This window comes from Triturus cristatus, chromosome 8 (assembly GCF_964204655.1).
Source record: "Triturus cristatus chromosome 8, aTriCri1.1, whole genome shotgun sequence".
NCBI classification, from domain to species: domain Eukaryota; kingdom Metazoa; phylum Chordata; class Amphibia; order Caudata; family Salamandridae; genus Triturus; species Triturus cristatus.
Window position 1 is genome coordinate 252273104 of NC_140591.1, and position 22463 is coordinate 252295566.

General features: G+C 42.9%; 1 protein-coding gene across 1 annotated transcript in view; it reads left to right on the top strand.

Annotated features, from left to right (window-relative positions):
• DYNC2H1 (dynein cytoplasmic 2 heavy chain 1) overlaps positions 1-22463 on the top strand; it is a 1714832-nt gene that overhangs the window by 376795 nt on the left and 1315574 nt on the right. Inside the window, exons 23-24 of the mRNA XM_085621461.1 lie at positions 11646-11801; positions 11887-12001. Coding sequence (XP_085477587.1) covers positions 11646-11801; positions 11887-12001 — 271 coding nt within the window. The remainder of the gene's footprint in view (positions 1-11645; positions 11802-11886; positions 12002-22463) is intronic.

Here is a 22463-nt window from a genome sequence, read left to right on the forward strand (position 1 = left end):
AATGGCTCCCTCGAGCTTTGAGCTGACGAGCTCCTGGACGACGCACCTGCGTGCCTGTGCGGGCACTGAGGCCTTTGACGGTTGCTTGGCGGCCCTCTCTTCCACCCCTAACTATTTTCTCTACTGATGAGGGAAGTTATCCCGAAACCCGAGCCATGTCTCGGGTGATATTTTAAAACCCGGGACATGTATCGGGTCTAGAGATCATCAGTTCAACAAGTACTTACTTGCACCCACTGGGGTGAACCACTCAAGAACTCCATCAGAGATCATCAGTTCAACAAGTACTTACTTGCACCCACTGGGGTGAACCACTCAAGAACTTCATGTACCAGCTTCCCTTGGGGCGACCCGGAGGAGGGGCTAGCGGAGTGCGGTCCATTGCGATTGTTTCTAAAAATGGCTCCCTCGAGCTTTGAGCTGACGAGCTCCTGGACGACGCACCTGCGTGCCTGTGCGGGCACTGAGGCCTTTGACGGTTGCTTGGCGGCCCTCTCTTCCACCCCTAACTATTTTCTCTACTGATGAGGGAAGTTATCCCGAAACCCGAGCCATGTCTCGGGTGATATTTTAAAACCCGGGACATGTATCGGGTCTAGAGATCATCAGTTCAACAAGTACTTACTTGCACCCACTGGGGTGAACCACTCAAGAACTCCATCAGAGATCATCAGTTCAACAAGTACTTACTTGCACCCACTGGGGTGAACCACTCAAGAACTTCATGTACCAGCTTCCCTTGGGGCGACCCGGAGGAGGGGCTAGCGGAGTGCGGTCCATTGCGATTGTTTCTAATTTATTATTACTTAATTAACTTCTCACCCTGTACTCCTACACACCCAGCAGCCCACACCTAACATATAACTTAAAAAATACAATTATTACACAATTTACATAATTAATGATCAATTCATTAATATAATTAACTTCTCACCATACAGCCTAGCACCTAGAATCCCACTACAACAATATAAATTACCATTAGCAATTACATGAAAAACTTCTAAATTACCTAAAATTACAAACTAGATTTAAAAATATGATCGTTTTGTATTGTAAATGCATTTATATAGTGCTTACTACCCCTAATTAGGCCTCAAAGCACTGTTTTGCGAGTACTATGCTACTTCGGAACCTATAAAGTATTAGTGGTGAATTAGTATAGTAAAAAACAAAAGTAATTTGAGTGGTAGATATGTTAGTCAGTTATTTGGATTAAGAAGGATAGTGGAGGGATAGAAGAGGGAAAAAGGTTTGCATTTATATATCGCTTGCTACCCCTGATGGGGTGTTGAAGTGCTTTTTCATCGAGTAGCACGCTACTCCGGAACCCATAAAGGATTAGTGGTGAATTAGTATAGTGAAATATGAAATTTGAGTGTTAGACATGTTAGTCTGATATTTGGATTGAAAAGGATAGTGGAGGGATTTTTTGGAGCTCATAGCAGTAGAAGAAGTCTTAGAATGAGTAAAAGGGAGGTGGAGGGGGAAGAGTCAGAGGGAAGGGTTTAGAAGTGCTTGTTTTAGGGGATCGGAATAGTAAATGGTATGAGATGATGTTAGAAGGGAACAATTATACAAATAAAACACATAAAATTTATATATGTACTAACATACATAAAGATAGTTAAAAAACAATATTTTTTAGAACTATATTATTGAAAACGATATTAACAACACTAATATTGAAAACTATATCATTTACCTGAAAAATCACTATTCTTGAAAACAATAATTCTGCATCACAATACTTTTGTATCACAATATTTTTCCTCCGATATTATTGCAACTTGATATTTCTTATCCAATATTTTGTCCAAACAACACAGAATCTCCAGGCAAACATACATGAATATTGTTTGTTTCTTTCTTCATAATCATTTCAGTAACTTCCGATTGATACTTCTGCATGCAGATATCTCACCTCTGCATACTCCCATACTCCAAACTAGATCCAGAAGCCTTACAAAACCTCTCCACTGCCAACAAATGGCATTACATGGCTCCAGACCCTTCTCCAGAGATAGCATCACATAGCCTTCTAAGACGCCATTTCCATGTTGATGTCAGTTCCTTTTGTCACACCCTAAAGCACCAATTCGAAGCTTCTTTCTTTGGGGTTTTACTGACTTGATCTCTTATGTATCAATGCTTTCTCTTCGAGACAGAATAGAAAAAACCATTTGATACATCGGAACCCACATTCTTTAAATTCTAACTTTTTTGCCGTGTATAGTTAGGGCTATGTTGAATCAGAAAGTGTTAGGCTTCAAAGATTATCACACCTGTCTACAACTGATGTAGATCTCTGGCCGCCCACTATGTCTGTATTTGGTTTCTAGTCACCAACACTTGGTGTCAAGGCCTCAAGCACAAGTCCAGATCCTCTGACTAGTGTGGTATCATGCCGTCTAAGGCAATCCAAGATTCGGAAGACAAATCATTCATGGTTTAGAGATGCAAACTGTGGTATTGTTGCCCTCCAAATTGCCTTTCGCAGGTAAAACTTCTAAAAGGGAGCATTACAAGGAGAAGTCTTCACAACAGAGACAGAAAAAGCATCATAAACGAAAGTCCTCCGTCCTAATACCTTTTCTGTCCTGTTTTTAGTGTTTATTTTTTGTGGATTTCAGTTGTCTATATCAGTGTTTTCTAAACATTTTGAAATCAGTGCTAATCTGTGTTAATTCAGCCGCCTAACCCCAAAAATAGAAACTGTTTTCCAGTGTTTACAAAACATGTTTTTTGCAGTGATTGTTATAAAGCTTATATTTAATTTGAAGGAAAAATAATGCAGGTTATGTATTGTTATTTTCTTTCCATTGGCAGTGTGTCCAAAGGACTTATGTTAGACTGTTTAACAAAAAAGTAAGAGCTATATTCAAATGCTTTAATAATTAAATTATTGGACACAGTTGGGGGTCATTCACCCACTCCTTACTGAATACTATGACCAAGTATGCCAACAGCAAAGTACTTCCTAAAAGCTTTCTAATTTTGAATTTCCCCAGATTAATTTGTAGGTCTCATTTCTAAGGCACCTGAAACCTAATGCTTTATGCATGCCCACCGTGGCTTTTCAGCACTCTTTGCCTGACTATATATTACAATGGTGCTGCTGTTGTGTAGACTTTTATAGCAGGCAAGTGCCCACATGGCAAATGTCTCACTTTAATTCAGTCCTGAGCTTTTAACAGACCTTTTTCTGGAACTTGAAATTTTTCCTGTTAACATTGTAACTATGGGTCAAAAACCCCAGCAGTAAAGTGCAGTTGGGACAAAAGTCAGAATTTACTGACGATACCACACCTAACAATGGGTCACCTTGTAGCAATGAGTTTTGTTGGTATGTGTAAAGTCTTGTGTTATGTTTTCACCACTATTCCATGTCCATGGTGACAGCTCTCTTTTCACACATACACATTGTAATGAATGTTTAAAGTCTGAGGTGTTTTACAGTTGACCTGCTATCAATACTGACCTGTTAGAATAGGGGGTTGATGTATCAAAGGATTTTACACATTCTGATCCTTTGGGTAAATGTGATAGTATATCATGGCCAAGATGAGTGAAGGAATTATACACTGCCAAAAGATAAAACATTTTTAACAGATTCTCTACAGTGTAAAAAATAATTAAACCAGCCCAAAAATTTGCTTTTCAACCCTGCACCTTTTATTCAAGCACAGAAGACTGGTGGAAATAAAAGGAAGAAGAAACAATATTTTAGTGACATCTCTAAACAAACTACCTGCAGAATAATTTCACACCAGTCTTTTGTGTTGGCCCATTCAGGAATAAATAAAAATGACTCGTACTCTCACTTTCCTTTCATTAAATGACATTTTAGTTTGTGGTTGTGCAGATGTAAATCTGTGTTTATATGTTTACACTGATGAGGGCTGTTTCCCATTCAGTGAGGTTTTATCAGTTGTTATAGGTTTAAACCTACAACAGAATTGGCCTAGGAATAATTAATTGTGCGAGCCTCTTTCAAATTGAAAACAGCTCCCCAGGCTACATGTCCTCTGCCTGAATTTGATGTCATATAGATGCTTACAATTTCGCCCCATCCTAAAGATAGATACTTTGTGGGGATGAGGGTTGTAACAGACCACCTGACTCTGCAATAAGGGACATGTGCTTTTATTCTTGTATTCTTGTAAGCTGGAAAATAACAAAAAAATGCTTTGGGGAGAATTCCTCTCTATGGTTCCAGCTCCGGGTCGTCAGAGTTGGGTTGAGTCCAGGCTGGTCGGATCTCTCTCTCTCTTTCTCGTGAGGTGGGAAGGAAAAGAAAAGAGACCGCGGTCAATGGTGTCTTCGTGGAACACCCTGGCAGTGCTGCCGTCACCAATTCTATCGTGGTGGGAAAGAGCGTGTGGGACGTTTTGGCTGTTTTCTACCCGTGCATTACCGAACTCGTGCCTCCCCACCACCCCCACCAAAATGATCCCCTGAGAGGTACTCGTCTTAAGCCATGGTCCGTCTCCTGGACTGTGGTTTAGGGACCTGGGGCGTCTTCTCCTTCCTGCAGCCCACCAGGTTTGGTCGCCATATATACACTCCTCTGGACCTGTCTCGTCTTCTTCTCCTTGTCGTTGTTTTCCTCCTCGCTCTTCTCTCCCGTACTCGCTCTCCACCTCCTCTCCTCCTCGCTCTCCTCTTCCGTACTCGTCAGAGGCCCCTCTCGGCTCATTCCGGCAGACGCTAGACCGCTGCTTTCCTCCGGTTGTGCGGGATGGCACGGCTCGTTCCCCGACCCCTTCCAGTCCGCATTGATGCCGTCACCCTTACAGATCTCCCTTCCCAAGAATGCCATTCATTGGACAGGTGTCTGGACAGGTAATCCGCACTCACTTGATGGGCTCCGGGAATGTGCATTGTCTGGAATGAAAAAGGTTGTAATGCTAAAAACCATCTGAGGATGCGGGGATTAGTGTCTTTGTTGTGTACAAGCCAGGTAAGAGGGGCATGATCTGTAAGCACAGTGAACGAACAGGTAATATTGCAGTGCTTCAATGGCCCATTTTATCGCTAGGCATTCTTTTTCAAGGGTTGAATAATGCGTCTCCCGGGGGGGACCATTTTCTACAGCGGTAGTGAAGAGGTCTCAGGTCACCGGTGGAGTCAGGCTGATATAGCACGGCACCTAGCCCCAGATCAGAAGAATCATTATGGAGGATGAACAGTTTATGGAAATCTGGACAGCGTAACACTGGGGCTGTGCAGATGGCTGTTTCAGGGCCTGTAAGCTATCTTTGTGTTTGACGTCCCATGTGGGTATACGAGAGGGGTAGGTCTATATCAGGAGATCGGTTAGGGGGCTGGCCAGAGAGGAAAAATTCAGTATGAATCTACTGTAATATCCTATGAACCCAAGGAAAGAGCGTATATCACGTGTGGTTTCGGGAACAGGGAGTGCTTTGATGGCCTCTATTTTGCTCATCTGAGGTTTGATTAGATCTGCCTGTATCATATAACCTAGATACTGGATGTTATCTGTGCTCAACATGGATTTCTCTGGCTTTATGGTGAGTCCGGCTGCTTTGATAGCCAAAAACACGGCAGTTAGGTGCTTTAGATGGTTCTCCCAAGAGGGGCTGAAGACGACGATGTCGTCTAAGTAAGCAGCAGTGTAATCAACATGGGGTTTCATCAAGCGTTCCATCAGCCGCTGGAACATCGCCCGGGCCCGTTGTAGACCGAAGGGGAGCACTTTAAACTGGTACAGTCACGAGGGGGTTGAAAAGGCTGTTTTTTCAATAGCCTGTGGGGACAGGGGAATCTGCCAATAACCCTTGGTCAGATCAATGGTTGACATGTACTTAGCATTCCCTAGACGTTCAATCAATTCTGGGCATAGGGTACAAATCGAACTTGGTGATTCCGTTTACTTGACGGAAGTCTATACAGAAGCGCAGACTACTGTCGGGTTTTGGTACGATCACAATTGGAGAGCACCAATTGCTTTGGGAAGGTTCAATAATGTGGGCCTGTAACATGGCGGTCACCTCTTTCTCTACTGCTTCTCTTCTTGCCGCTGGAATGGGGTATGGTTTTTGTTTTACGATAGTCTGATCTAGGGGTATGATTTTGTGTTGTACCATAGTGGTCAACCCGGGCGTGGAAGATAAGAGACCAGGAAAACAGTCCAACATAGCGATTAGCTGGGCTTTTTGGTAGGAGGATAGGATATTCCCTGTTGGAACCGATTTGATCTGGTTTTCTCTAGTGCTGGCGGTGGGAATGTCCAGGGGTTTTTCGGTACTCCCAAGCAATACCGGTGTACCTGCCCCAGTAAGCGCTACAGGCTCTTGCCATTTTTCAGGAGATTCACGTGATATATTTGTTGGCCCCCAGCCCACTTTGGTAGGAGAATGCTATAGGTGACTGGGGTTACTTTATTTTCAATAACGTATGGCCCCTGCCACTGTGTCAACAGCTTGTTCTCTGTGGACGGGAGTAGAAGGAGCATCTTTTGCCCAGGTTTAAATTCTCTCAACTGGCTATTTCGATCATGGTAGGTTTTGTTTTTTGTTTAGATTGAGCTTTTTCCATATTGTCATGCACCAGGCTCCATATCTTTGTTACTGCTGATTTTAGATCAGCCGCATATCGCGTCAAAGGCAGTCCCTCCTCATCCTCCCCCTCCCGTTGTTCTGCTGCCATATCCAGCAATGTCCTGGGTTTTCTTCTGAACAGTAGTTCGAACGGGTAGTAGCCTGTGGATCTCTGTTCATGGGTTTTTATGGCAAAGAGGGCAAGGGGTAGTTTTTGATCCCAGTCCCTTCCTGTCTCTGATATGACTTTTCGTAACATTAGCTTAATTGTCTTATTATAACGTTCTACAAGACCGTCTGTTTGGGGGTGGTAGGCCGAGGTACGGATTTGCTTAATTCCCAGGATCTCACAGACTTGTGCCAATAGATGGGACATGAAGGGGGTCCCTTGATCAGTGAGGATTTCAGAGGGGAATCCTACTCAGGAAAACAAGGATATCATGGCTTGGGCTACAGTAGGAGTGGTCATGCTAGGTAATGGAAAAGCTTCAGGGTACCTGCTCGCATAGTCAACTATAACCAGGATATATTTATATCCCCGGGCTGAGGGAGGCAGGGGGCCAATCAGATCCATACCGACCCGTTTAAATGGGATGTCGATAATGGGCAAGGGGAACAAGGGGACCTTCTTTACTCCTTCTGGGTTTGTGTATTGGCATCGCACACAGGCTGCACAATGTTTTGCCACATCCCTGTATACTCCCGGCCAGTAGAACCTTCCCAACAGGTACTTGAGGGTGTTTTCTTTGCCGTAGTGTCCTCCCCCAGTTTGGTTGTGGGCCAACTGTAGAACATGCTTCCGAAAGAGAAGGGGAACGACCAACTGGGTAGTGGAGTGGGGCCCCCCTTTCACAGCTCTATATAACACACCTTTCTTTAACAAGAAATAGGGTCCTACATGGTCTGGCTCTTGTTCCTGGACCTGTTCCCACTTGTGGACAAGGGTATTGTTGTCCCGTTGGGCTGTACTGAAGCTAACTGGGTACACCCCACCCGGGTCTGCAAGGGAGAGAGGAAAAACATGGTGTGATGTATGTGACCGTCGATAGTCCTCCTTTTCCCTCTGTCTTTCTCTCCTGCTCTTTTTTCTTTACCCATCGTGCGTTCTAAGTCACTGTCACTGAATGGAGCCTCCTGTAACCAGTCCGTGATATCCCCTTTGTTTTCATCTAGATAGTGCTCAAACCTGGGGTGGTCGGTGCCAATAATGACAGCCTCGGGTAAAGAGGGAATGACTCCTACCTTCCATATGTGAGGGTCATTGGCTACATCCAACAGGACCTCTGCTACCGGGTATGCTTTGGTATCCCTGTGAACACATGTAACATGTAGGAGCTCATTCTCCCTTATGTGTGGTCGGGATACTAAGGCCCAGTCAATCACAGTCACATGACAACCAGTGTCCAGTAGAGCCTGTTGTTTCTTCCCGTTTACTAGGACACTCTTCTTGTATTGGTGGGGCCCTTTCCCAGCCATGAATATCCGCCTCCTAGTATACCCCACCTCCATGGGTTCGGCAGGAGGGGCCCGATGGGGACACAGACAGGCTATGTGTCCCCATTCTGCACAGTGGTAACATTGGGGCCCTTGCCCGCTTCTCCCAGGAGGGGGATAAACGGGTTTCAGAGACACACAGGGAACCGTCAGGGGTTTTGAGTCAGGTCGGGGTGCACTTCTCGGGGAAACAATAGGGGCCCATGGTATATCAGCCTTGAAATCCCGCGATCTGTGAAAAGCGCAGGCTAGTTCCACCGCCATCGTGGAAGACAGTTTGGGGTGTTGTTTTACCCACGAACGGGTGTTTGCTGGCAAGGCTTTTTGAACCTGTTCCATATATACCCTTTCGGTGACTTCTTCCATCCTAGAAGTGTGGGATGTCAGCCACCGTTTCCCCAGATCCTTGATTCTATAGTACAGAGCTCGTGGGTTGTCTCCGGTTGTCCACTTCTCCTTCCAGAATTTGGTTCTATAAAAATCCTGGTCACAACCCAAATATTCGAGTATCGCCCTCTTCACCTCTTAAAAGGTAGTGGTACCGTTGGGGTTGGCAGCCTGATATGCCGCTTGGAGTTCTCATGACAGGAGAGGGGCAATATACTGAATACACCTATTCTGGGGCCAGGCTGCTGTGGTTGCTACTCTCTCAAAATTAATGAAGTAGTAGTCGGGGGTCTTCTCCCTCCTGTAATTTTTGTAGAACGGACCCTGGGACGTTTGGGCACACTCTGGTGTTTACTATTACGTCTGTGCGCCATGGGATTGTGGTGTCTTGCAGCTGTTGATTTGCTGTCAGCAGTGTGGCCTGCTCTCTCAAAGCATCCTGCAGGGCTTCTCTATCTTTTTGGGCGGTTTGGACCTGCTGTTCCCACACCAGTTGCAGGTGCCTTTGTCCTTCCGCCAGCTGGTTGATCATACTCTCAATGGGCACGGGTTGTGTCATGGTCGACACTTTGAGACTGATCCCACTTCTGACACCACTTTGTGAGGATGAGGGTTGTAACACACCACCTGACGCTGCAATAACGGACCTGTGCTTTTATTCTTGTATTCTTGTAAGCTGCAAAGGAACACTAGTCAGAGTTCTGGATGTGATGTAGGAAGGGAAAATAACAGAAAAATGGCATAGGGGAGAATTCCTCTACCTGGTTCCAGCTCCGGCTTGTCAGGGTTGGGTTGAGTCCAGGCTTGTCGAATATCTCTCTCTCTCTTTCTCGTGAGGTGGGAAGGAAAAGAAAAGAGACCGGGGTCACTGTTGTCTTCGCGGAACACCCTGGCAGTGCTACCGTCACCGATTCTATTGTGGTGGGAAAGGGCGTGTGGTACGTTTAGGCTGTCTTCTACCCGTGTATTACCGACCCGTGCCTCCCCACCACCCCCACCAAAATAATCCCCTGAGAGGTACTCGCCTTAAGCCAAGGTCCATCTCCTGGACCGTGGTGTAGGGACCTGGGGAGTCTTCTCCTTCCTGCAGCCCACCGGGTTTGGTCGCCATATATACACTGCTCTGGACCTGTCTCATGGTCTTCTCCTCCTCGTTGTCATTTTCCTCCTCGCTCTCCTCTCTTGTACTCGCTCTCCGCCTCCTCTCTTCCTCGCTCTCCTCTCCTGTACTCGCTCTCCGCCTCCTCTCCTCCTCACTCTCCTCTTCTGTACTCGTCAGAGGCCCCTCACCGCTCGTTCCGGCAGATGCTAGACCGCTGCTCACTTCCGGTTGTGTGGGATGGCACAGCTCGTTCCCCGACCCCTTCCGGTCCGCCTTGATGCCGTCATCCTTACATACCCCTTCTGGAGCTCAAGTTAAACTTTTGCTCTGTTCCTCCTACTTAAAGAGGTTGCCTCTTTCATGAGAAATATCCGAAATGTGCCTGAACTTTCTTGTTCTGTATAAGAAATTCTACATCCTGCCTGTCTCTTCTTCCTTGCGCCTCTTCTTTCTCTTAATGAGATCCTCTTGGACAAGGTGCTTATGGCTTGGACCACTCTCGCAGTTGGTGCCATTGAATGGAGGCAGGGGACCTGAAGTTCGTCTCTGCACACCATATTTCTGAAAGTTTGGTAGTGCAGTTCTGATCATCCAAGCAGAACCTGAATGATTTGCCTGCCACTCCTCTGGAGCAGGAGACCAAGTATATTGTCACTGTGGTTAAGAAGTCGCTTGCTAGTGCTTTACTCCCATTTACTTTGAAAGATGGCAGAGTTTGCAACATGCAGCTAGTAAAAAATGGCTGACTTTGTTGCCAAGTCAATTGGCACTTTATTACTCTTTAGGCAAAATGCCTACATGTGTTTGGTTTCCCTGGGGAAACCTAGATGAATTTGGTAGACCCACAATTGGAAGGATAGCAAACAACATTGTGAAATTGTAGCTAAAACAAGAATGCTCTTCTAAAGAAGCGGTAACCCCATGTGCCGGGAACTGGACTCTCAGTAAGACCGTCATCCAGGCCTGCCTTTTTTCTCCCATCATTATTACATCTTATCATGAAACATAGAGAAAGAGGTATCATACTATGAAACATAGAGAAAGAGGCTCACATATCTAATATACACATCTTTAGAGAAATGGATAAGGAGGAATTGAACACAAAGATCTCACTGAGGTTACCAACCTATCTTTCTGTTGTAAAACCATAGATTATACGAAGCGCCTGATTCCAAGTTAGTTAGAAGAGTAGGTGCTATTTATTACACCTAATAAAATCTGATAGCCTTTAGTTCGAAATTTATTTTGTAATAAGTAGCACCTATTCAGAGTTTTTGGAGAATGATGTGCATTTTGGTAGCTAAGAGCACCAACATCCACATATCTGATATATACTTCTAGCTGCAAATTCCTTACCTTTAATTATAACAAAAAGCTAGATATTGTCTCTACCAGATAATGCGCTACCGAAGGTAAGTAATTTGTTTGTCTCTGTATTGTTTTCCCCTATTAAATCAGCAGGTTTGATCTGATGAAATGTAATGACGGGTTAGGAATTTGACGTACCGAGCAATTACCAGGTGTGGTAAATACCTCCCAACTCTGAATTCCAACCACTACACAAACTGAGGTTTGCACAGTGGTTGGGAAAAGGCATACAAATTCGGAATCAGGGCCTTAACCTCCAGGTTTGTCTTTGCTGTCAATAGCGATGTGTTATATTTACAAAGACTTGGGCAACTGTATTAAAGATAGATTATGATCCTCTTGCTTATTTAATCTGAATCTTTCAAGTGCTGCTGCTACACCTTTGATTCTCCTCATTTGCCAGACTTGAATTTGCTTTTACTTTGCTGATTGCATTACACAAACACACAAAAGTGCACGTTTATATATGTATAATATGAGGGAAAACAGCTATAAATAGCAATATCAAACGAATATTCACACTCTTTAACCAAGTACACTGCTCATTAACATGTTAGCGCTTTACTCTATAAAACCTTAAAACTATTGGCTTTGTCAGTGCTTGTTAATAAATATGTGTTTTATTATCTGCTATAAATTCACTAGAAATCGAACAAAAAGTGTGTTCTGTGTAGTTTAAAGTATCTTTCTTTACTGCTCATGAATAAAAAAGAATTCTCATTCTTATTTAGTGAGGACTGCCTACATTTCGACTTGGATGTTCCTGATTTCTCCCTGGCAGACGGCATACGTCGAGATCTTGAGAGCTGCACAGAGATCTGGTCTCTATATGAAGAGTTCTATCAAGGCTTCCAGGAAAAAGCTAATGAAGACTGGATCACTTTCAGGTTTGACATTTGCAAGTGATCATTTCTTATCATGTCTTTCTTCTGCACATTTTACCATTGGTAATGTGAATATGATTTCCAACAGATCTAAGGCCTATGTTTTTGAGGAGTTCCTGATGACTTGGCATGACAAGCTAAGAAAGATAGAAGAGCATAATACCATGTCTGTGAAGCTTCAGAAAGAAGTTGATAAATACAAAGTAAGTTCTTCAAACCAAAAGGGGAATCGATTAGTGCCTCTTTTGAGTAGTCAGTAAATGGTTAGTTGTTTGTGACCGGGATTGCCGTTGCGAACCATTGACATATAACATACCATTTCGCAATTTGGACGGAAGGTCTAACCATTCCAAATTCAACTTGGTATGGGTAGCAAAACCCATTTTACAAGTCGGAGAAACATTTATGAGTCATAAAATGGTTTGGTTACAGTAACAACTAGGGAATTTGTACTCTCAAACCCAGGGATTTTGTGAATGTAATGGTTTGCAATCGCCAAATTCTTTAGTACATCTCACCCTATGAAACCTCTAATCTGAGAAGATATCCCAATTGGGTGCAATCATTTTGAGCCATAAAAGGGTCAGAAACCCCCATTTTAATGCTCTTGTATGTGTAAACAAACTTCACATAGGATTACTAACAAGATAACACTACGGTCAACCTTATTTAACAGCGAGGGTAATCTGGGGATCCTAATCCAGTATAGATATTGTCTTTATATATTGCCTTTGTCATTCTAATCCGCGTTTACTCCTATTTGTTTTATATTAGGGCAATGTGGTCTCTTAACGTACTACTCTGAATTGTAACAATCACCCTATTCTTGAAATTTTACTCCAAAACTTGGCTTTTTAATTGGCTTTTCTGTTTTTGATAATACTGTTTGCATATTTTCCTCACCAACTTGCATTAATGAGTCTTTTTGAGAGGCTTCAGCAGGCGATCTGTCTTTCATAGTGGAATGGTTTAAAACAATGACACCATCTTTAAAACGTGTGTATGGTGGCCTTCAATTTCACTAAGGGTGGCTCCTCACAGATATATGCAGCCCTCGGCCAGATATATGTATAAATGCCAGAGTGTCCTTCTTGAGATGGCCAAGAAGTTGCAGCATTTATAACAAAGAGATAAGAGACACTTAGGAGAATTAAAAAACTGCCACAGTGATAAAATGTTCAACTTTTGACCTTTAGAGCAAGATCAATAACTCTATGGAAAATGGATGTCAAAAGGTGTGTCTGGCTGCAAAAGATTTCTGTAGGCTGCTGTTTGTTTCTGACATAGTTAAAAGGTTATGTGAAAGAGTTCTTACTATAGCATCATTGTTATCCAGCTGTGCTCCTAGTATTGACAAATCACGCCCCACTTTCAAACTCTTCCCCTTTATGATATGAACTGCATGTGCTTAACTCTTAATCCAGTTTATTCTTAGCTGAGCAAGAATCCTGTGAAATTCTCAAACTTCAGGTGCTGACGTGCATATATGTGTGGCATTGATAATTAGTTACTGCACTGCCCGTCGTAAAGCATTTTAATGCCTCCTCAGGGGTAGTAAGGTCTATATCAATGCAATTACAGTACAAAGGTATAACCTCCCCCATAGAGTCTTAATTTTTCTTTCCTAGACCAGTAAAATGTTTAGAACTTTATTTTCTGCACAGTTAAATACCTCCAAAGATTGTGGAGTTTTTTTGTTGAACTTTATTTATTGTTTTATTTGTAAGCTTAAAACAAACATGCAGTAACATTGGTAGGATTAATTATTTCCCATTTCCATATCACTTGATCTCTCCCCCAACAAATTGGCCTTAGGTTCATCCCCCTGCCCCTTTATGCTCCCTGTCTCCTTCCTTAAATAATCAAATAATTTTAATATCTTGAGTGACACCTTGTTTTGCGCCCACTGTATGCTGCCCATGTACGCCAAGCCTCTCCCATTGTTAATCCAAAACATTTCTCCTATCTGGAACAGATTCATGGAGGTGACAAGCCCCCGTTCACATAAAGTAGAGGAGTTCCCTCTTCCAGCATAATTTACAAGGAAATCTACGCCTGATTGAGTTTGGGAGGTGAGCTTGGCATGGTTAAGGAAACTGGTAATGAAGGATGGGAGTAATTAAGGGGATTGGAAAGGACATTAGGAATAAGGACTAGGTCATCCTGAAGGGAGGATTGCCAGGCTTTAGGCATATATGCCAGGGATTGCCCCAAAAAGGCCTTAAGTGTGCCGGAGTCTGTTGAATTTGCCCGCCAGAAACCTAGGGGTGGATTGGGATAGGGGCTTAATTTCCCAAAATGTCCTTACGTGCCTTAAGGGGGGCAGAATTAGCTGAGGTTAGTAATGGGATACTCCCCGATAAAGGCCACATAACTTTTGTCCTTTTCCTACCTCATTTTGATCCACCTTTTTTTGATTACTGAAAATTGCAGAGCCAAACCTTTTGAAAAATCCATTCAGTGGTATGTGGAAACTTTGGGAGACCCTGTAAGCTAAGGCTGGGGGGCAACACCGTGGTCAGATGACCCCTTGAAATGGCAGTTGAGCAGATTGCAAGACCGCTAAGCAAAGAGGAGCAGGTTAGGAAAGCGATGATTGGACAAAATTGCTATCCTACTAAGAGTGTCTTATTTCCACACTTAATTACAGGAAAACAAGTTTTATTTCTGACCGACAATACTGCTACCATGTGCCAAATGGGTGAGTGCAGGGTACAGGGATCACTGAAAATTTGTAGGGAACTGGTAATATTGAAGCATTGGACAATATCAATGGTGATATTCTAGAAACAATTAGTTGAAGTGATTGTGTAGATGGATGCACTTAGTAGACTGCTAACAGTGTCACTCAATTGGAACCTGGCTACTTGGTTAAGAATTTCCTGTGGTGGATCTCTGTGTGATTCACCTGTACACCCAGTGCACTGTGTTATGCTTTTGTAGGTTGAACATTTCAAGATGCAGTGTTGATCCACTTGGATAGCAAAACTAATCTTTGTATTTTTGCTTTTGCATATAATGCAGATAGTATAAAGCAGAGTCAGGACATTGTAGACTAACTTCATTTTTAGACCCTTGGTTTGGCTGAGAAAGGTGTGGTGGTGCAGATTTACATCTGTTTAGTTTAGGGAAGGGCTTGGAGGCTTCCTTTTTCCCCCTTCGCTTTCTTCTGTGGAGTGTCCCAGGGCTCGTCACTAAGCCCCACTCTGTTTAATGTGCATGTCCGTCCGCTGGCAAAGACTGTTCAGACGTGTTTTCTCAATTGTATCTTACGCAGATGACAGACAAATTGTCATCTCCCTTTCCCCCACACAGAAAAGACGTCCAGCCAACTCAGCAACTGCTTAAAGCTTGTAGTAGGCTGAATGCCTCAAGCAGTTTGAAATTAGATTTAGAAAAGATGGAAGTCCTCATGGTAGGAAACAATTCGGCCCGGTGGTTAGGGTTGAATTCTCAGCACTCAGCCCAGCCCTAAATCTGAGGTCAAGAGCTTGGGCTTTTGGATCGACAGCAAGCTCTCTATGGAGGGTCAGACCAAGAAATTGGCATCAAACTGTTTCGGCCTACTCAGGACACTGAGAAATCTTTTAAGATGACTGCCAGAATGATCACCCATTGTGGTTGTGCAAGGTCTAGTAATATCAAGACTTGATTATGGGAACTTTCTATACCTGGGATTTCTCAAATCTGTCGTAAAAATACTCAGGTAATTCAAAATGCCGCAGCCTGGATTCTACTAAAAATCCCTAAACATCAATCAGCCAAAGTGGCTCTAGCAACCTTTCACTGGCTTCCAGTGTTCAAAAGAATTCACTTCAAGTCACTCTGCCTCATTGAGCAATGTACAAGAAGGGGCCTTGGCTAACACAAAGAGTAAGGCCCTACAATCCCACGAGAACTTTGCGCTCTAAAACCCAGCAACTATTTTTGGTCCCTAAGATCAAGAAATCCAGGGGTCACTCATTCACCTTCCTTGCTCCTAAGCTCTGGAATGCTCTTCCATTGGGAATGAGAAAGATCGAGTCTGAAATAAGATTCAGACAACTTTTGAAGACTGTTCTACTCAGCTAAACTTTGAAAGACTGCTCATTTCAGTCTTTCAGCTAAACTTTGAAAGACTGCTCATTTCAGCAAACATGTTAGCACAATGCTATGCAACCAAAATAATGTCTTAGTGCTGGTAGGCCCTTCTGGATAGCCATGCGCTTCAGAAATCTACATGAATAGAACTATATCTCATGAGGAATGCAGACTACTTCCCCAGCCTCAAACTTAGTTATGTGATAGAATTGTAAAAAGGCGATGTTTACTGATTGTAATCTTGTGATGTAGTATCCAATATCATGATGGGGACAAAATGCATCTGGAGTGCAAAGTATTGTAAGCCAGTTTTTAGTTTGAGATTGTGCCTCTGGTGTGACCCGTGTTATTTGGGCTAACTTTCAGCAGCATCATTGGTGCTACTACACTGAGACACAGGTCACAAATATCTCATGTAAAAGGTTATGTGGAGGTAATGAAGATGTTTCAATCATTGAGATCTCTCAGACATTGCATAGTTTCATGAAAAGTCTCTACCAGCTCCTTATGTATCTGTTTGAATCTGTTCTGGTACAGTTAAAGGCATCCCCTCTTAAGTTTGCAATGTAAGTCATTCCAGTTACTTCACTTACAAGGCCATTTTCAGCTGACTTCTTTTCTCTATGCTTTCAATAAAGTCACTGGTTGAAATAATGTTTTCAGTGTAAGGATGTGTTGGTCGTTTTCGTAAACCAGTGTGTGCAACTTCCTACTTAATTGTTACCACCACTTTGTCTTTGTTACCTACTTTTGGTAATCATTACAGCCTGGACACAGTCCCTAGACCAGAGTTATTGTTTGTAATTTTTGTGGTGGTGCCCTTTTCATGTAAGTGACTCCATCAAAACTGGTAACTATTACTAGAAAACATTTTCAAAGAGAAAGAAGCAGCTGCAGGATTAATAATAGTGATTAGAAGTAACCGGCAATCACCTTGGAAAAGTCCACTTCGGCTGCCTGTTATTTGTAAAGGCCTTAACTCTTACTACAAAACAACTAAGAGTAAACCGGTTACTGTGACAGGTAGTGTTCCTGTCCAATTTGGATTTTTTATATTGTTACATTACAGGGAAAAAATACAGTTTCTCTTGCCTCTCGCGTGCTTGAGAAAGTAAACATTGAAGACCGTGGTAACATTATTTCTCTTGGACACTGTGGGCCTCATAACGATGTCGGTCATTGCAGTTTGGAACGAATCAACCTTAGGTTTTTACTTGTTTTCTACGCATTACACTTTAGACACATGATAAGCCCAGTAATAAAATCACTGGTGGGTACGGTTTTACTGAGTAAGGGTAATGAGATAGAAAATTCATCTACCATTACAGCATGGAAAAGGGTGATGTTGTTGCATGGGGGTAAAAGTATGCTAAACCATCATAGTACTTATGTTACCATACGCTATGCCTTAATTTCCCCAACTGAATGCTGTAGCGAGAGGTAAAGTCTTGCCAAAATGTTAATTTCCACTATTCCTCCAACTTAGCGTACATTGCTAAATGTGAGGCCTTGGGGAAGTCCTTCAGATGGAATTCTGAAGTCCAGCCATAGCACACTCCTTAATGCAAATAACAGTCCATCAGCACTGGAAAAACCCTTATTGAAAACAGTTTTTGTCCATTATTCATATTTTTGTAATATGTAGTACATGTAGTGACAGTAGCCCTCTTCAGATTTAGTCTGCGCAGTCCCTCCTTTAGATTGGCAAGATACGGAATGTAATATTAAATATGCACAAACAGATTCCGATTACATTTTTTCACATATTTTGCCAGAAAGCTGGTTTTACCCTGAAGATAGCTGTAGAAACAATGTCAATCCTCAGACAGTTTCTAAAACTCACCCACATTTTTGATTGATATAATTGCCACAAGAGAAACATTACTAATAATCAAATATTTTAAAGAAAAGTTGCAGATCATATGGGATCAGTGTCTGTGAGACCATTGTGATCTCAGGCAAGGGAGGTGGCTTATTTTCACATTTCTCCAGCATCAGAGCATTCACATAGTAACATGCTTGAATCATTCCCTGTCATCACATTTGGAATCCCCAGTAATTTTAAATTGCACTAAACTATGTTAAAATAGCGTTCGGTCTCAACAGCAGTATATTTGTTCAGTAGCACATCCACCTCATTTGAAAAGACCCAAACTTCAGGCAATGAGATGGAAGTCCTAGCTCTCCTATTCGCCTTAGAACCCACCATACATAGCTCAAATGTCTACTGAACATCGTGTTTGTGGGAGTCCTTGTGAAGAGCTCTACTCTTAACTTTTCAGTGAGTTTTCCTGATACTTTCTGGTTCTCTTTCAGAATCTTACCATTCAGATTAGGTACACCTATTCTCTTTGAAGTTTCAAATCTGCTGTTACCACTGCCCACCCTTTTGTGAATTCTGAAAGTGCTGATGTTTGTCAAAGTGAACAATCTTCAACTTTGGATGGTTACCTTGTACCATAAAATGTAAGAAGGTGCATGTAAATAGGAATCCTTACTTTCAGATTGGTATGGATATTCGGAGTTTATGAATTTAATAAAATTATCTATTATAGAGAAACAACATTGCAGGTATGTCACGGTTCATGACTGGACTAGACTAACTACTTCCTCAACTTTGACTACTGTTTTGCTGATAAATGCCTTTATATTCCCCAACCTCACCACAACACAACTCCCTGATGAAGGTATCTGTTCTCTTTCAATCCTAAAATAAATTTCAGCTTGCTGATGATCGGGTGAGAATAGCATACAAGTATGTTCTTCAACCTCAGTGTTTGACTTGAGTATTAAACTGGCAGTAGTGGCAGAGAGCATATAGGTTTTTAGGCTTCCTTTAAGGAGAGTGTTTTCATAGTTTTTGTCAAAGCTATGTTGGAAGCTCTTGAGCTATGCGTTAAGATTGTTAAAATATTTTGCTACATCGAATGAGGGCCTTCTTTTATCTAATGTGCTTAAGTCTGTCACTGGAATTGTGCACATATTCAAGATATGTCATTTGGAAAGAAAATCAGGTGGTTTATCTAGGCCATTTATGGATATGGATCATGGGAGAACATCGAAGTCTTCTTCCTCGAGAATGTTACTACTTCTGTTGCTACTACTTTTCTATTGCTTCAACTCTTGTTGCAGCTTCCACTACCACTGCTACTACTAATATTATTACCAATACTTAAATAGTGCTATATTTGAATATGGATTGCTCGGAGAAAACAACTTTAACCTTAAATGCACAGTCAGCTCAAATTTATGGGAACTATGTCAAGTGCAATGCTTCCCTTCAGATGAATGGGGAGTTGATTGTTCAATACACCTAGAAACGGAACAGATTCGCATTATTATGTTACATTAAATATAATATATTCGCTGAAATCAACTGAAAAGTGTATGAATATTTTGACTTGACATAGGCAGGTGACGGTGAAGTGGTATATCAACCTACAAAATCCAGTTAAGTGCAAAAAAGCTAACAAAAATAGTTAAAAGTAACTGAAGACTATCCCATTGTTAACAGCAGCATATTATGAGCCAAGATTTTTGGCTTAATGTTGTAAATACTTTCTTTAAAAAAAATGTTTTAGGCTCTTGATCACAGGACCTGCTGTGAAAACACAAGAGAACTTGGCGGAATGAGGTGCATTCTTTGTATGCGCATTGTTGAATAACGATAAACTTTGCATCTGCCGGAGTTGTGAGCCGGGAGAGACGCGGTACTGGAACTTTTAAATTGCGAATTTGCACATTTGTTTTAACTGATTGAAACTTTGGTCAACATTATTGGAGGGCAAACACTCGTTTTTAACTGTATTACTGTGTTTAGAAAGCGCATGACTGGTGGTTAGTGTCTGTGCCTCTGCACATGCGCGCTGACACTACCGGCTGCCAATTGACGAGAGGCGATTAGAGGACCAATCTTGCTGCACCAGGGGCAATATTTAAGAAACAGGCTGGCGCGAGCGCGCCCAACTGCATCCTCCTGAGGTGTGAGCCGGGAGAGACGCGGTACTGGAACTTTTAAATTGCGAATTTGCACATTTGTTTTAACTGATTGAAACTTTGGTCAACGTTGTTGGAGGGCAAACACTCGTTTTTAACTGTATAACTGTGTTTAGAAAGCGTATGACTGGTGGTTAGTGTCTGTGCCTCTGCACATGTGCGCTGACACCACCGGCTGCCAATTGACGAGAGGCGAGTAGAGGACCAATCACGCTGCACCAGGGGCAATATTTAAGAAACAGGCTGGCGCGAGCGCGCAGCAGACGCGTGCAGAGGGCGCGCCGTTGGCGCGCCCAAGGCAAGCCCGTCTGCGCCCGTCCGCGCTCGAATCGCGCCCAGCGCCAGCCATGCGGCCTGCAGCTCTCCCCTGTGAGCAGCTGCTTGCTTTTTCACAGTCAGACTGCTCAAAGCCTATATGTTTTGAACCGGATAAGATGTCAATAGGAGGAAGAGGGCATATCGAGTTCTAGTGTGGGTCTTGTAAGTTTGATTTGAATTGGCCTTCCTGGACGGAAGTTAGGGGTCCTGATATACTTGAGGAATTGCCTCACTTTGTTCCCCCCTACAGCCCCAGCTGTGGACAACAGATTAAGGCCGGTCTGATCAACTGCAGATCCCTCCCTAAACATGCTGCAGAAATTTGGTTGCTATTAAAAACCTATGATTGGGGCCTGCTTTTTTTGACAGAAACTTGGCTGAGAGAGAGCTCAAACCCCGATATTTGCTTAGCTATTCCTATGGGCTATAGAATAATTAAGGTCAACAGGGTAGATAATAGGCTTGGGGGGGGCCTTGCCATAATTTTGAGGGAAGGTTGGGAAATTTCATATAAGAAAATCGAGGGCATGGGGCCCATAGAAGCCAGGTCCTTTCATATTAAATTTTCCAATAACTCCTCGATGGCGGGGCTTTTGGTATATAGACCCTCGAACACCGTGGCCACCTATTGGCCGATACTGTTTGACTGTATCGCAAACCTTTCTGTACGATATTCTAATTTCACCGTTCTTAGTGATTTTAATGTCCATATGGACACTGCGAGTTGCCCTTTAGCCACCCAATTAGGAGATACCCTAAAAAGCTTAAACCTGACGCAAAAAGTACTATCTCCAACTCATGCAGCCGGTCATATTTTGGACCTCCTTTTTACCAATGATCCGGGTATTAAGGTGGAAGAGCCTCTACCTGTAACCTGGTCGGACCATATGTTGGTCACGTTTAGGATGAGTCGGAAGCTCTGTGACAGCCATAGCAGATCTGTCACAGAGAATAGGAGAAATTGGAGGAAGGTTACGCTTGATTCTATGGGGGATGAATTATACAATACCTCCCCCGTTTTGTCGGGGAACCCTAATTTAGATACTTCCCTTTTTAATTCATGGATCAATGTAGCCCTTGATAAATCAGCACCGACTAGATCATGTAAAGCATCTAGGAGCAAACCATCAGCACCATGGTTTAATATGGAGCTCCGGAGTGAAAAGAGTCGATGGAAGAGACTCGAGCGAGTCTGGAGAAAGGACTACGAATCCTCAGCTAAAAGGGTATATAAGGCAGCACTGAAACAATTCCATACGTTGAAACGTAGGGTTATGAGAGACTATATGGCAAAACAAATTATGGATGCTGACAACTCCCCCAGAGAGATTGTTAGGATAGTAGGGGGCTTCATGAAACCCCAGATCCTAAAAAGCACGATTCTACCTTCTCTGGCACTATGTGAGGAACTTGCTGCATTCTTCCATGATAACATTTTGACCATCTATTCTGCCTTTCCGGCGGCAGAAACGCAGGATATGGCAATTGTTGACACATTAGACAATTGGTCAACCTTTCGCCGGTTTGAGAAGGAAGCCTCTTTGAAGGAACTAATGAAAGTCAAGTCAGGTTCCCTTCTTGACCCCTGTTCGGCCAGAGTTTTTAAACTTTTAGCGCCCTTACTCAATGATACCTTGAATCCTCTCTGGAACTCGTCTTTGGAGACTGGAATTTTTCCTTCTGACTGGAAAAAAGCCTTTGTTCGGCCTATCCTCAAGAAAGAGGATGCCGACCCAGCAGAGCTAAAAAATTTCAGACCTATATCCCTACTACCGGCTCCAGCAAAAATCCTAGAAAAGGAAGTCCAGAGGCAACTCTCAGACTTCCTTGAATCTAATTACCATCTACATGATTCTCAGTCGGGTTTTAGGGTAGGATATAGCACAGAGACAGCTCTGCTAGAAGTTGCAGAGTCAATTCGTGAAACCCTTGACCTAGGAAACTGTGCAATGCTGGTGCTGCTGGATTTATCAGCAGCATTTGACACGGTCTCCCATAAGATCCTCCTTAATAGGTTACATCATTTAGGAGTGACGGGGACCGTGTTACGATGGTTTCAGTCATTTCTGGAAAGCAGGTCGCAACAGGTTTTTTTACATCCTCATGTTTCCAGTTCTAGGTCTTTGTCACAGGGGGTGCCACAGGGCTCTGCATTGAGCCCTTCACTTTTTAATGTCTATCTTGCACCTCTAGCGACAATTGTGGAAAAATGGGGTGTGCGTGTTGTCTCTTATGCAGATGACACGCAACTTGTCTTCTCTTTTAAAGAAC